Source organism: Aspergillus tubingensis, assembly GCF_013340325.1.
Source record: "Aspergillus tubingensis WU-2223L DNA, scaffold_7, whole genome shotgun sequence".
In the NCBI taxonomy this organism is placed as follows: Eukaryota; Fungi; Ascomycota; class Eurotiomycetes; order Eurotiales; family Aspergillaceae; genus Aspergillus; species Aspergillus tubingensis.
This window is the reverse complement of record NW_023336281.1, coordinates 401,280-416,316: the sequence shown is the minus strand read 5'-3', so window position 1 is coordinate 416,316 and position 15,037 is coordinate 401,280. Positions and strand designations below refer to the sequence as shown.

At 49.4% G+C, this 15,037-nt stretch overlaps 4 protein-coding genes across 4 annotated transcripts; 2 read left to right on the top strand and 2 right to left on the bottom strand.

Annotated features, from left to right (window-relative positions):
- Window positions 1-624: 624 nt before the first annotated feature.
- On the top strand, window positions 625-1,298 carry AtWU_05108 (transcription factor domain family protein; the record flags this gene model as incomplete). Its single annotated transcript, XM_035500218.1, has 3 exons — window positions 625-787; window positions 843-905; window positions 961-1,298. 3 exons carry the CDS (start codon window positions 625-627, stop codon window positions 1,296-1,298), a joined length of 564 nt encoding a protein of 187 aa, XP_035356111.1.
- An 861-nt stretch (window positions 1,299-2,159) lies between these two features.
- AtWU_05107 (ZIP zinc/iron transport family) lies at window positions 2,160-3,212 on the bottom strand (the record flags this gene model as incomplete). The annotated part of the gene is made up of 1 exon (XM_035500217.1): window positions 2,160-3,212. One exon carries the CDS (start codon window positions 3,210-3,212, stop codon window positions 2,160-2,162), a length of 1,053 nt encoding a protein of 350 aa, XP_035356110.1.
- Window positions 3,213-7,819: 4,607 nt separating this feature from the next.
- Window positions 7,820-9,250, bottom strand: AtWU_05106 (oxalate/formate antiporter; the record flags this gene model as incomplete). The annotated part of the gene is made up of 3 exons (XM_035500216.1): window positions 7,820-8,727; window positions 8,776-8,868; window positions 8,929-9,250. The coding sequence occupies 3 exons, from the start codon at window positions 9,248-9,250 to the stop codon at window positions 7,820-7,822; spliced, it is 1,323 nt and encodes a 440-aa protein (XP_035356109.1).
- Window positions 9,251-11,442: 2,192 nt separating this feature from the next.
- On the top strand, window positions 11,443-14,845 carry AtWU_05105 (pyruvate decarboxylase; the record flags this gene model as incomplete). Its single annotated transcript, XM_035500215.1, has 10 exons — window positions 11,443-11,491; window positions 11,551-11,655; window positions 11,706-11,738; window positions 11,796-11,878; window positions 11,929-12,105; window positions 12,159-12,228; window positions 12,283-12,536; window positions 12,591-13,050; window positions 13,097-14,370; window positions 14,489-14,845. 10 exons carry the CDS (start codon window positions 11,443-11,445, stop codon window positions 14,843-14,845), a joined length of 2,862 nt encoding a protein of 953 aa, XP_035356108.1.
- Window positions 14,846-15,037: the final 192 nt, after the last annotated feature.

Here is a 15,037-nt window from a genome sequence, read left to right as displayed (position 1 = left end):
CCCACCGTCAAACTTGGTTCGCAAGGATTAGATAAGAATTTATAAGTGGGCATATTTGTAAAAATCTCCACTTTTCGCCTCATCGCAGGGTCGAGGAGAGCTGTAGTGGGGTGAAGCTATCGTTCTTGTTTCGTAAAGCTTCATCCATAAATCGTACATTCCTCCCACACCAGCCAGTGTAGTTAGCAGATTTACGAGCGAGGAACCAATGAGTGAGCGTCTGTAAAACAATCAGCCGCATGACATCTTCAAGTCGTGAAATGGCACCTGAGCGTATAATCTCAGTCCATGTCCCTCCGAAGGCTCTTCAGGCCAAGCCGGGAGTCCCAGCGCTAGTCGCCACTATCCCGCATACAGTTGGTCTGCATACGTATGCCCATAGTCTATACGAGGTTAGAAATAACAGAGTAAGAGTTTTCAGTCAGTCATTGGTTTGTTTTTGGACCCCAAATCCCTAAGGAACTTAAGCTTAGGCAAACATGTTGTGTGTGGGGCTTATGCAGTTGGCTGAAGATAGTTCCCTCGCTGAGGAACTGACGATATAAAGCGGGACTGTTGTCTCGTCATGAATGTATCTAGCTTTCTCATTAGTTAACATTACTCAAGAAATCAATCTTGCTCACCATGAAGTCCTCCGTCCTCTCCGCCTTGGCTCTGGCCGCCGGTGCTCTTGCCGCTCCGTCTGCAGAGATCGAATCCAGCCTGGAGAAGCGCAACCCCAGCGGTTCCTTCAGTCTGTATGCCTGGGGTGTCGCCGCTTCCGGTCTCAAGTTCTTCTATTCCGACGGTACATAGTAGTCATCTCAACACAGTCCCTAATGTCACGCTGACATTCACATCAGGTCTCGCCTACGCCGGTGACTCATCTCTCTGGCCCTATGGATCCGTCACCACCGACGTCACCTGTCAGCATTCCTTCCAAACCACATGCACAGAGCAATCTCACTAACCATGCTGTAGTCGTCATCACTGACACCGAACTAATCACCACTGCCACCACCGACGGCGTCACCCTCGACTCCGACACCCTGTTCTATATCCGTCCCACGGCTGACGAGATCCTGCCTGTTGGTTTCACCGGCAACGGCATCGATACGCCTTCTGATGCCGCCACTGATGGCTTCCTCTTCTATGGCTCTTATCTCATGTGGGAGGAGTCGTCTGGCGAGTTGAGTGATGTGTTCCGTCTCAAGGAGACCAATGTCACCGATGTTTATCAGGTGTACTGGGATACGTCGAGCTTGGATGAGAGTGGGTATTATTATCCCACTGTTAAGGATACGGCGCCTTCTAGTTAGGTTGTTGTTGAGGAGCCGAAAAGGGGGTTGGTGGGGATGTTCACGAAGGGATTTCGGGGGAGGGTGGGTGATGGGAAGAGTACTGGTGTGAAGATACTGGTTAGTCAATGTAGACGTGAATGAACTGATGAAAGTAGAAACGATTGAGGCGTTATTGCAATTGAAAGAAACTAACTTAGTTTGATTAATTGATGGTAGAAGACGAGATGCTGCTGTTGTTGTCTGTAGTAGTTCCCCGAGGTGTTTGTTGAACTCCGCATCGGTCGGACCACATTTTGTTCGCTATATGCACGACCATATGCCTTTTGGAGGACGCGATGCGTCTCGATGAATACCTCTGCATCTCTGTAGATTGGTTGGTAGTAGGCGGCCAGTACTAGCCTGCTTGGAAGACAGCTAAGGTGGCACGTGCTTCTCGAAAAAGGCCACTCATCGTCGTAGTACATCTTCCTTCGTATAGATCTAGGCCGGATATTGAGCTAGACACGAGGAACCTATAATATTCGACCAGCTCGAGATTTTCATTATTCATGTTTAGAAGCCTGTCTCATGAGTATTAGATTATCGATGAGATGAATATCACTTCAGTTCATGGAAGAGTACGTAGATGTGCAGGTCTATGTTGACAGAGGAAAATAAATCATTATCAGTCTGAGCACTTTCGTCCTAGCTAATTATTATCGTCCATACATATGTGCACATGACAAAGAATTTTGGAATAGAATGCAAAGGGTATTTCGAACAGCAAATGGGTGCAATATGAGCAAGAAGAAGGTTGCATGAGCAACGGATATCAGAACCAGCGGCAACATCTTAACAGAAGCGACACACCCGATTTCACGACAGCACCTCCATCAGACCTTAAGCCCACTTTCCGAGAAGGGCCATGATACCAGCACCCCAGAGCATGGTGACCACCATAAATGCCAGTCTCTTGTTGTCTTGGGAGCGGTGAGGGTCGAAGAGGAAGTCTCTGGCCAAAAGCTCAACCAGTCCAGTGTAGATTAGGATACCGGCAGAGATGGCGTCCAGGACACCGGAGACCACGTTGGCAGTGTACGAGCCAGAGTTGTATGTAGTTCTGACACCAAGACCAATAGCGATCGAGATGGGTGTGGTCAATCCGTACAAGCTGCAAAGGATCCACGGCAGCCAGCTGCCCTTGCGGAATGGGATGGCGGACATACGAGCTCCGATACCCAGACCTTCGAAGGACTGGTGGAAGACCAGGACCGGGTAAAGCGTCGCAAATTCGTCGCCAGTGACTCCCAGGTTCAGGCCAATAATGACGGAGTGGAAGATGACACCGAACTCGAGAATGAGGAAGGCGGCAATCTGTTGCTTGAAGGACCTTTCGATCAACGTGTCAGTGGTGGACAACTCCTCCACATCAGCCTCGCTCTTCCTCGAGTTTCCGGGCGATGCCTTGTCCACAGTCGAGTTATCCACTGCACTGGTCATGATTGGCTCGGGGTCCTCTCTGCAGACGCCATACTTGACTTCGACATAGCGCTCGGCACCGAAGTCAAGGAGGAAGATGCACATGAGCGAGGTCAAGACGATCGCAGGGCACCAGGAATAATCCGCCCAGTTACCGGTCATTCCAACACATGACTGTGGGCCGATCTCGGAGTATGCGGGATCCAGAAGATGGATAAAAGCAGTTGCAATGATAACACCAGCACCGAAGTAACGAGCGAAGAGGTAGACGTAGAGTGGGATATGCAGCCTGGGGACGCGTTTGGCGACGACGGGGAAGAAGGTCACTGCAGTTGAAACGGCAAAAATCACGAAAATAGCCGAAATGCGGGCGCCCAGCTGACCGTTGTAGTCATTTTCTGACTTGTTGAGATAGCAAATGATCTCCGTTGGGTCGGCCGTGTCGAGGTCAACATCATTAGGATTGAACGACATTTTGAGAATATTGAGATTGAATGTCACTCAGATAATTGAAAGATGAGAGAATAGAATTGACGGCTCTGATCATTTCCTCAGTTTGGCCATCGTTGCGTCACGGTCTTATATAACAGAAGTGCGTGGCAGAGATTTTCCAGGTGAGGACCTTGTGAGGACCTTGAGAGCGTGGACAGGCCCGGTCCCCGACACTAACAAGGTAGCCTGCCTCTGACTCGTTTATTCATTTAACTTATCTGGCTTTTGCTTTTGCGAGTGTTAGCCAATGATTGAGTGAATTACATTTGTCGAATCCCACGTTCTGCATCATCTTCATGCAAGAATATCGCTCCAAGAGCAGAGGTATCTTCTTCATGAGAGAATCGAGTATGGCCATCATCAGATTGTCACCATCACACCATCACACCACCATTCAATTCACGCTGCAGCCAAAATCAGGAGAGGGATTTGTAGCAGGTAGGACCTTGGTGGAAAGTCAACGGAGGAAGGACGTTGGTAATAATGATGAGGGTGATGGTGATGGGCTGTCAGACAGGTGCCGTGGATACGGGTGGGGAGGAAGCGAGGAAGATGGTCGGCGGAAGAGATTAAGCCCAGCCCACCCCAACCGGGTCTGGCCTGGTTTTAGCATGGTTTAGACCTCCACTAAGGTACCGCTTCCCTCGTCGCGCATGCCACCGGTTGGCCCGATCCATTGTCCGCCCCCTCTCTACTACGTGCATAGCCTGGTTGGTGTGCCCCTGCTGCCCAAACCCAGATTCAGCGTGATATCGGATGTCCCCCGACGGGTGCTGAGAGTTATTTGCTCACTTCTCGGTGACCAAGCAGGTACTCACACCAGTCCACCATCTTAGTCCAATCGCATGGCTCCTATCCAGGGTTGTCTTAGATGGATAATAGACGCATTCACGAAGATTTGGTCATTTTCTTCTTCATGGTGGACCACCCTGCGGCGCTTAATGCCGACTAGAAAACGCCACAGTTGATCGAACTGATCAGGAAACAAATCCGAAGTTGCCGGTGTCTAACCCAAGCGAAACAGTGGTCGATGGACGCCTGTCTCCGACATAATTCCTCCTAGTTCTATTCGCCCTCGTGAACTAGTCCTCGCTAATCTTTAGCCCCATGTCTTACACGAATGCTGCGGTTCGCCTTCTTGCTTGGCCTAACCGTTGTCGATACAATAGGTCGCGGTGATTGAGAATCGGTACTACCTCCTACCTCATGGTCACAGAAATGAAGACAGAAGACATGGGCCGATACAGAAGCAACACATCTGAACAATATCAGAGACATATCATCATAGCAGATGTCATGTACAGCACGAAGTACGAGGCGCTGTCAAATACCCCTTGCGTCTTGGCCCCATATCGCACTGCGATGATGCAGTCATAATCTAGCTTAACCGAGAGCTCCGTCGGCAGACGCAAACTGCAAAGGCCCACACAGATGAGACCCCTAATCCAGTCCCTAGAGTATAAAAGCCTGAAATCTCTTTGGCTGTTCGTGGATCCTGCCAATTGAGTCACGTTGGATGCTTCCTTTCGGGGAAAGTTCCGATGCGGAATCCGCCGCCAACATGTGGATGATGCATTCCATGTTGTAAAAAGCAAGCCATGTGGAAGCTCTTGTCCCTTACGGCTATCCCCGTGCTTGTATCAAACCCTTCTGTAGTGGAGGTCGAAATAACGAACGCAACTGCGATCAACCCTGTGGAGTACTGTCCAACGTTTCACTACATGCATTTAACACGTGCATCTGCATGGATTCTGCAGATGCTTCATGCCGCTGCCTTTTGACAACTTTATCTACAATTATCTTTTCATTGCGGGACAAGTTTATCCTCCCAAAAAGCCTTTTCTATTGTACTTGGCACACCTGAAGCTTATATGTAGGTGACATGATAAAAAAGACAACTATAATCATAAACCCTTATCATGAATATATTCCATTTCACTCCCACTTGCGCACCCAGGTGTTTGAAATCCACCATCTCAATATACCCTAAAGTGTTGTCTTCAAGCCCGAGATGCAGCCTGATATTGGTGGTATCGGTATAGATGGCCGAGGTGCGGTTGTGAAGTCATAGCCGGAGAGCGAGCATCGACAGCATTTAATGCTGGTTATCATGAGGTCAGTTTCCTCTGGTTCCGCCGGTATACAAGACCAGGTGGCTCAAAAATACGGGTTACTCACGCTGCAAGAGGCGCAGGAGCAGCTGGAGCAGTTGCCAGAGCAGCAGTTGCAGGAGCAGGGAGACATTTTGGCAGAGTTGGTTTGAAACCGGTAAAGATGTACTAAAGTAGTTTGAGATTGAAGGCTTTGCTTTCGCTTGAGAACTTGAGATTTGAGTTGTGGTTAATTAGAAAAGATCGAGCAACCAGAGGCATGGGGGCCTATTTATGTCCTTCCAGAGCAAGCAATTTCATCCGTCGTGCCATTTTCCTGCGCTATCCGCGCGTCATGACCATTCCACGCTGCACCAAACATGACGGTGCAGCCCCTCATTTGGTTTGAGTCGGCTGTGGGGTGAGGCAGCTGAATGGCGAGTTACATAACAGCCTGCAATAACTCTTGTAGCATGGCTAAACCTTGGTTAGTGAGGGAGCGTTGCCTGACCCTGCTTCCCCACCATAGGCTTGACCAGAAAAGACGCTAAATGTCAGCAGCCGTCGCCTGAAGTGGATTCTAATCACGGGTTGGTGAATGACGATCAACCTCCTTCATCCGTCTCATCTTGGATACACCTCCCAGGTGAGAGAAGACCAGCATTCATGACCGAAAGGAAGGAAAAGAGCGAGAGAAATCGTTGTACGGGTGTTGAAAGTCAGAATACTTATAAAATGGAGAGAATGAGCACCTTGAGAGCATGAGCACCTTGGTGGCACTCACGTGTCTTCCCGGTCACTCAAGGTCCTCATTCTGCTCTGTCTCCTTTTCCTACTCTCTCTGGCGGCCTGAAACGCTCCGAAGCGCCCGTGTGTGTGTCTGGTCTATTAGTGACCACCATTTTCTCGCCGTCTTTGACTAGTGCAGGTAAGAGTTTTCGTCCTCCTCGAGATTGGCGAGATCTAACTCCCAATCCGGATAGCAGGGTACTCACACACTCGACGCTACAGGTTTCGATTCGTACTGCTTACCCACCATGAGATACCTTGCGCACGTATCATGATCCAGCTCGACGCCAACTTTGCAGTCATCAGAATGGAGGCTAGGCTGCCCTGGTGAACTTGCCCCCACCGACATAACGAGTCCTATCCAGCTTACGAGGACGGAGAGCACGGTGCGCTCTCGTTACTTTTTCCTTCTCTAGTCACGAAGAGAATTCATTTTCAACTACTCCCGGGCTTCTCCTATCCACCAATCGGTGGCACCGAAACCCCTGGTTACAAGCAGCAATATGTTCATTGTAGTAAAGATATTCGAGTCATACGGTTCGCGACACTCCACACACCTCCCACGGTGTGTCATCAATATTGCCTACGGGATCACTTTCACCTGATGTCTGTCTCAGAAGTTGCGTCCAAGCTATGCCAATTAGAAAAGTGTGCACTACTTCCAGGCCAGAGTGAGGCCAAATATCCATTCCTTGCTTCGAGGACGTATTCGGGAGGAACTCGTCTGGATGCAGTGTACCCACTGTGGCTTCGTCCTGCCTTCTTCTCGAGTGGTGCTGTTCAACAAGGCAAATGGGTTGCATCCTGATTTGCATTAGTCGAGTCCTGGGAACGTGCATTCCGCGCCACTGAGGCTAGCGTTCACGAAGTCGCATCCTGTGCAACGCAGTGATCATTCATTCATACCCGGCGCCAGAGAAGTTATTTTCAACGGAGGCATTGTGATGCAAGCCCCTGGTCTCTCTTACAGCACTTGCCAGAGGCATGGGGGTTGCCTCCATCTTGGACACGGGACAGAGTCACGCCGATGATCCTTGTCTCTCAGACCAAACTAATCCTCCAAAAAGCAGAAAGTTACAACAAGTGACTATGAGCCCGGCTAGGGCGCTTCCATGAAAAATTCCCCTCAGCACTGCCTCTACTGACATCCCTGTTCATACCACATCTCAGAAGCACCCAGTAATGTGATCAATTTCAGTCGCTCGGACAGTATACTTTCCGAATCCGGACGCCTGGTGGTGCCAGGACTATACGCTAACAGAATAGAGACTTTCTCTGCTCCATATTCAGAGTAACTGGAATAGATCCTGCTTCCAGACTAGCAGATAATTGCGCCTTGGTCCGGGAGTCCCGGAGAGGAAATATGGAAGTCTATATGCCTGAGGCAACCAATAATGCAACGGGAATATCTGCTTAGCTACTCTCCTAATACTATCCCCATCACTCCTCCGTCACTCCTCCCTATAGTTTATAGTGAAAGTTGATTAGTGGTGGTGCTAGTCTGGGGAATATTGTGATCTCATCACCCGGGCAGGTCAGTCTATACAAGAAAGCGAGGCGGTGCGAGGGTCTTCCTAACCCCGTCTGCCAGCTTCCTGCGTTCTCCACTTACAAACACTCAGTCAGCCAATTTTGCAACAGTGAATCCCCTACTAGTATTCCTATGCATTATTATAATATCCCTATATGATTTACCTCGGATATATACTTCTAAAATTTTGTTCTCAGCTTCCAGCCTCCAGCAACTCCCCTCGCGACCACGAATGCAGCACACGCCGCAAGATACAAAATTCCGCCAAAAAGAATCAGTCCCCAGAAAGCACCTCCATCCCTCTCCTGTATCGCCCCCGCAATAGGGATCGCAGTGAGGGTCCCGAAGCTCACGAGAGTGAACGTCGTTCCGTTTCGCTTGCCTATATCCTCCGTTCGACACACCTGTGCGATACAAACGGGGGTCAAGCTGATAGCCGCACCGCTCCAGAACCCGAACATGACCGAGTACGCGATAATAGCACCATCATTCGTGCCAGCATTATACCACAATGCGAGCGTCATAATGGCACAAACTAATGCAGTGAATGCCATCACGTTGAACCGTCCGAATCTGTCCGCGAGGAGTCCTGGGAATGCACGTCCCGGGATGGCTCCGACGTTGAGGAAGATACACAGTTTGTACGAGAGCGACTCTCCGATGTTGGCATATAAACCGTACGAGCAGAGATAGGTATAAGGTACGAACACAGCGAATTCGACCATCCATACTGCAAGCGTGGTGAGGGCATAGTTGGGCTCTCGGAGGGCGCGAAGGTCGATCGCCATGCCACGCTTTGTGTCGGGCTTGAGCCGTGTCTTTAGAAGAAGGCATGCGCAACCGCATAGCACAAAACAGATTATCCCGATGATGCGCATGGCCCACGCGAAGCCCAGCTTCGGGGCGACATACAATATGATTAAGGGGAAGAAGACGCCACCGAGTCCGCCTGCTGTACAGGCGATTCCGGTGGCAATGCCACGCCGAACATTGAACCAGTGCCCGATGGCGGAGATAGCAGGAGTGAAGAGGCAGCAAGACGACAGGCCGCCTAGGACGCTGAAAGAGAGCATGATTTGGTAGTACTCTATTATACGTTAGTGGCACCTTCGAAAAATCATTAAATAAGACTAACCTGTGCTCTCACTGAAGCAGAATACTGCTACCACCAAACCAATCGAGCCCGGAACTACAACTGGCAGCGGTCCGCGGCTGTCAAATATCGGACCTGTCGGCATCCTCAAGTCAACCGCTGCGCTTGATGTGTGGATATTGGGATAAAACATACCGACCTGGGCGCCTGCAAAATATAGGAAGAAGCTGAAGACGCCAAAAATCCATCCAACACTGGATTCAGAATATTCAGAGAGCTGATGGGTGGATGTCCATGCATGGAGGACTGAAATGGTATTCAACAATCCCATTGAGGGAACCATTGCACACCATGACCCTAGGACCACAAGCCAGGCTTGAAGACCTCCCTCTGGATATTTCTCGTCGAAAGTGTCATCTTGTTCCTCCGTTGCTATTACCTGTGAAGCCGACTTCTCTATGGTTGCGTGGGCCCTCTGGTCCAGGCTATGGCGGACATGGGTCTCAATATCAGCCATTCCCGGATTGGTAGCTTGCGAATTCCCCTCGGTGGATAAGAATGTTCGCACAAGCGCTCGATGTACACCCACACGAGTGATGAGAAGTGGCAGAGATACGGTACGGGTTACAGGAGGTCGGTATAAATAGTAAGAAAGGGTCTATACAAAGGGTCTTCAGCCAGACAGCCTATTGAGCCCTGCATATTGGGCATCTGCTTTTGCGGGCCTGGACGCTGCAGAAAAAAAATTGCGACAGCCCTTATCTCCGGAAGTGGGTATTCTGATAATAATTCCTCGTTTCTGGTTGGCCCATTCCGGGAACCTCCCCTTTTTCGGTAACCGGCAGTCGTCGCCGTAGGGCGCTCCCGAAATCCCCAGAAATCACCCGTCGTACCACATCGGGCCCCGCGACTCCGCGTGGCTCCTGGCTACTCTTAATTTTACCTTGTTGCGACTACAAGGCTCTTGTCTATCGGGTGCCTTGAACCATTCATGATAGACTGGCTCGTTTGGGGCCGCCTCACAAGGCTTGAAGTCAACCCTTTCTTCCAATTACGTAATTGCCGGCTGCTCTACTGGAGACCTCATTCAAGATATGCCACCCCATGCTTGAGCTACAGTTGCCGCTAGAGCACATACTTTGTTGATGACTCACAGTCTATCATCAATTCATGGATTGCACGTTGTGATCAATCAATTTCCTGGCTCGCAGACGCCGAAAGTTGGCTAAGAACCAGTCATACTCCGAACAGCTGCCAATGGTTGTCGACGAATTAGTCATGGTAACCACAACACCTAAAAGCAAAACCTTTCAACTCTGCTATTGTTCATATGAGATTCATTCGCCAAGAAGACATCCTAGCGTTGCATGCTGAGTTGGCTCTGGTTTCAAATTGACTGCTCAAATGGCACTTAACATCACCTGCAAGATTTGCATTGAATGTCTCATATCCACACCCGGTGACCCATACAAAGACCTGGCTCATCTCCCAGACAGCTACCAGGTCCCAGCTTCCGGACACGAGCTGCATGTATGTAGCGACGGGCAGTTCTCAAAAACGCCCCAGCTCTTCCTCCCGATTAAAAGCCCCCACTCGCTTTCTCGGGTACCAGCGCAGTGAACAAGCGGTCAACAGCTTCCTAAAATAGGCCTTACAGGGGAGTGTTTGATCAGTCCTCCGAGGGTTCCGTGAGTCTCCTTTTCTCTCTCTCTAAAACCAGGATATTAACTACAAACAGCGCATACGTCCATGAGATGTCTACCGAGGAGCAGACGCCTCTGTGTTAATCCCTGTAGTAGCTTCGTAGGCAACTGTTCTGCTCAAACTGGCCCGACAATGTCGGTCCGCACCTTTCACACCTCTGTTATTCCAAGGATTGTTATAGCATGCGGTCAGACAGGGACCGAGAGTATCAGATACCTTGCACGTCATCATTTCTCGTAGTAACGCGGACGTCTAGTCTACCTTGATACCTGGCCATCAAGCTTGGCTATCCCAGCAAAATCTCTCTCAATCAAAGTCTCAACGACTTAGCCAAGGAATTGCGCAACTGAATACCATGACCACATTGACAATTTCCATTAATTTCTATGTGGAACGAGAGAGATGCTGTTATGAGTCTGCCTGGTAGAATTCGAATGTAATCGCTTCTCTCTGTTACCTTGAATTGAAGCTGGGCATGATCCCCTCCACTTGCTATACGTGCAGTCTGCATACAGTTCTGGCTACTTTTCAAAAAAGTGTGAGATCCCATGACTTCCTACTCCTACTTCCCTGTCGAGTTCCAGGTGATGTAAGCTTAGTCACCTGAGGTGTTCTCAATCCTCCGGCGGGCTGTTTCCTCATTTCTCCCCCCATGTTTGCGGGTGCCAGGTTTCTAGAAAGTATATCCTTCTAAGGTATTTCCACTTTCTGGAACTTATTCAGGTCATTAGGGGCTTTTAGATCCTACCTATGGATGATACTATGTCTGTGCGCGGCCTTCACGTACTCATGAATTTTATAAAAGCATGCACATGTTCCGGGGTGGCGGATGGTGCACTCGCCAGCAGAACAGGCTGAGGAATTGATCTGGTAAATTTACAGTCTTATACTGTCGCCACAGGTCGTCATTCTTCTTCACAGTAGTGCTAATTGCTGATTTTACTCTTTCTAATACATCGACAACAAAGAGAGAACATCGGAACAGCAATGGCCCCAGTTCAGACAATGCCAATTCCACAGCCTCAGCTGTTCGGGCGGTCACGCATTACTACTGGTAAGGATCACTAATCCCTATTCCACACTTGTCGCTCTGTGCGTCTGCTGATGTATCAGGTCGGGAATGCAGAAACAAACCCCCTCTATCCCCAGGTCCGGACGAAGTACTGGTCAACTTGAAATTCTCCGGACTCTGTCACTCCGCCCTTCATCAATGGAGAGGTTAATCTTATCCGGTCCCAGAATAATGCACCAAGTGTTAATTACTCTAGGGAATCATGTCACTGGAAAGAAACATCGCGTCGGTGTGCAGGCCCACGGCTGTCGAAGCTTTCCCACATTATACTGACTTCAGGTGCAAGATGGTCACGAAGGTACGGGTGTTGTTGTAGCGGCCGGCAACGAAGTGGAGGACATCAATATTGGTGATCATGTCGGTATACAGGTAATACCCACCGTCGCTGCTGCAAAAGTATCCTTCTAACGTTGGTTTAGTGGATCAATAGGACCTGTGGTGTCTGCGATGCGGATAAACAATCAGATTTCGTCTCATGCCCACACGCGCGGATGACCGGATATTCAGTGGATGGCACCTTTCGGGAATACTGCATCAGTCAAGCATGTCATGTCGTGCGACTCCCTAAACAGATCCCTCTTGATGTTGTGGCTCCGGTAAGCTCAGGCTCATCATCTATTACCCCTGAGCTCGTTAATATCCTACTTAGATTATCTGCGTCGGTACCACGTGCTTCAGAGCCGTACATGAGAGTGGTGCACAACCCGGTAGCCTTGTAGGTACGTCTGTCCATGAAGTTTTATGATTAACAGGCCACAGCTAACACGATGAAGCTGTTGCGGGACCGCCAGGTGGACTAACAACATTGACATGTCAATACGCTAAGGCCCGTGGCTGTCGAGTTCTGGTCATATCTACAGGAGATTATAGTAATCATCTATATAAACAGAAGCTTGGTGTCGAGTACTACATAGATTACAATTCCTCAGCCGATATGGTGGCTGAAGTTCAGGGTATGATTGACGACGGGCCCGACGCTGCAATACTGATAGAGGGATCGGGGGCACTTCTCAAAGGGGCACTTCAGGTTAGTCTTTCTCCCAAGCGGCGCCTGACATAACTACCTTCTTATCAATCCCAGTATGTGCAACCTAGAGGAACAGTTGTCGTTGTGGGCTTGCCTCCAGGGACCCCGATTGGCATTGACATATCTAAGTTGGTGTCAAGGATGGCGCAGGTGAAAGTTGTACCTTATGGGGGAACTCGAGAACAGATAGAAAAGGCTATCCTTGTTTTCACCAAAGAAAGGTTCTATCAACCATGCCATGTTTTTGCACTGGACCAGCTTCCTCAAATTCTCCATTCTATGCAGAATGAGATACCTAAAGGAACATACCCAGGAGCGCCGTTACGTTATGGCAGTCAACTGCTCGGCGAGGCAGTCATCAAGATACCTGATGCTGAAACAATCCCAGAACCCCAGGTGGTAGCGAACTTGCCGAGCTCTCGGCCTACTTTTAATCAGACAACTTATAACATTGGCACATTTCTGGCCTATCGCTTTGAGGAGCTGGGCATTCGCGATTACTTCGCTGTACCAGGTTTGTATATCAATCTATAATTTCGTATCGCTTGCTAACTTATTAGGGGATACTAATTTCTTCCTCCTCGATAATCTGCTGAAGAATCCCAATCTTCGTATGGTGACGTGCTGCAACGAGCTAAACGCTGGATATGCCGCAGATGGATACGCCCGCGTGTCACCAGCCCACATTGCGATTATCGTTGTTCCCTACATTGTAGGCAGTCTGTCTGTTCTCAATGCCGTATCAGGCGCCTGCTCGCAAAATATCAGATTGATTGTACTCTCCGGTTGTCCCACCACGAGCCTGGTGAAAAGCGACAAATTTTTGCATCACGCTCCCAGCGCTAAGAATAAAGACCAGGCCCTCCGCGCATTCGAAGGAGTCACTGCTGCATCTGTGCGCCTCGAATCTGCAGAGACTGTCTCTGATGTACTGGATGATACGATAGGTAAATGTCTTGACTCCAGTATGCCCGTCTACATTGAGGTTCCCAATGATCTTGCTTCCGCCGCATGCGCTCGACCTTCGCCACTGAGCCGGAAGGTGAACCTGAAGAGTCAGCCACGCGTGTTAAAAGAGGCTGTAGAAGCAATTACAAGTATATGGAACTCGTCCCAAAGACCTGTGCTGTTGCTTGGAAGTTTAGCAGGTCTATCTCTCCCTCGCGGTCATATTGAACGTCTAGCAGAGAAGCTTGGTTGCGCGGTTCTTTGTCAGCCCGATGGTCGCTGCTTCAAAGAATCCCATCCGCAGTACTGCGGCCAGTTCTGGGCTGGAATGGTAAACCCAGAAGGTGAGCAGATCGTTATGAGCTCAGACCTTTGGTTAGTCATCGGTGGAAATTGGTCCGACTTTCATGTTTTGATGAGTAGCAATAAGCAAGAAGATTATCGCATAATTAGCGTGGACAAAGATTGGGTCGAGCTGCCCGAGGGAAAGCACATCAAGCCCGTGAAAATCGGCGCACTGGTAGCGCAACTCATCATGTCTGGAATGGAGACTAAGACCGAGTCCATCCCGCGACCTAAGCCACTTCTTGGTTGCTTGCCGCCCGACGAAACAGAGACCCCAGAGACACCCTTAACTTTGAAAAGCGCTATCAGCGGTATCCAGGGACTTATAAAGGAGCATGACACGTTGCTCTGCGATGCAGGAGAGTCATGGCTTATCTCCAATCATATCCTCCTCCCCCCTGAAGCCAACTGCCAGCTACAATTTCCATATTGCTCTATCGGTTGGGCTTTACCTGCTGGGTTTGGTTCCCAACTTGCTCGGACACAGGGTCGATCCATCATCCTTATTGGCGATGGGGGTTTTCAGATGACAGCACAAGAAGTCAGCAGCATGATTCGTCATAGAGCAAACGCGATCATATTCATTTTCAACAATCTGGGGTATAAGATCGAGGCAAGTCAATGAGAACAAGTCGTGGACATCGCTGACAATGAAGTAGACTGCTATGCACGATGGACCGTATAACTACTTTGCAAACTGGGACTATGTCCAATTGGCCAATTCCTTTTCCTCGGAGCCCCACGCTCCGTCGCACAACCCCTATGCCAGCAAGGAAGATGAGGAGCTAGAGGAAAGTCCGCCCATGTTCGCCATGAAAATCAAGACAGTAGGGAATTTGAAGCAAGCACTGGACAGGGTGGATGCCGAGTCGGATAAACTGGCCTTTCTAGAGCTGTGCATCCAGCCTGACGATATAACTGATGATCTTAGGCGGCTGGGCAAAATGATTGCAGATCAAAGTGCAGAAGGGTCAGAGAATTCTCAGGGTTCTGATACAGAGGAAGCGAATGAGTAGAGATGGGCCAGAAGCATAACGATAACTGATTTGCGAGGTTTTAACTAAGTTGCTATAATCTACTAGGTATATAACAAGCTCTTTACATTTCCATCTAATAGCTATGGTTAAAAAGAATGAAAATATCATTTGCTTTTGTTTCAAGTGCCGCAATATAACTTTGGTCAGATTGTGGGTGACGGATAGAAATAG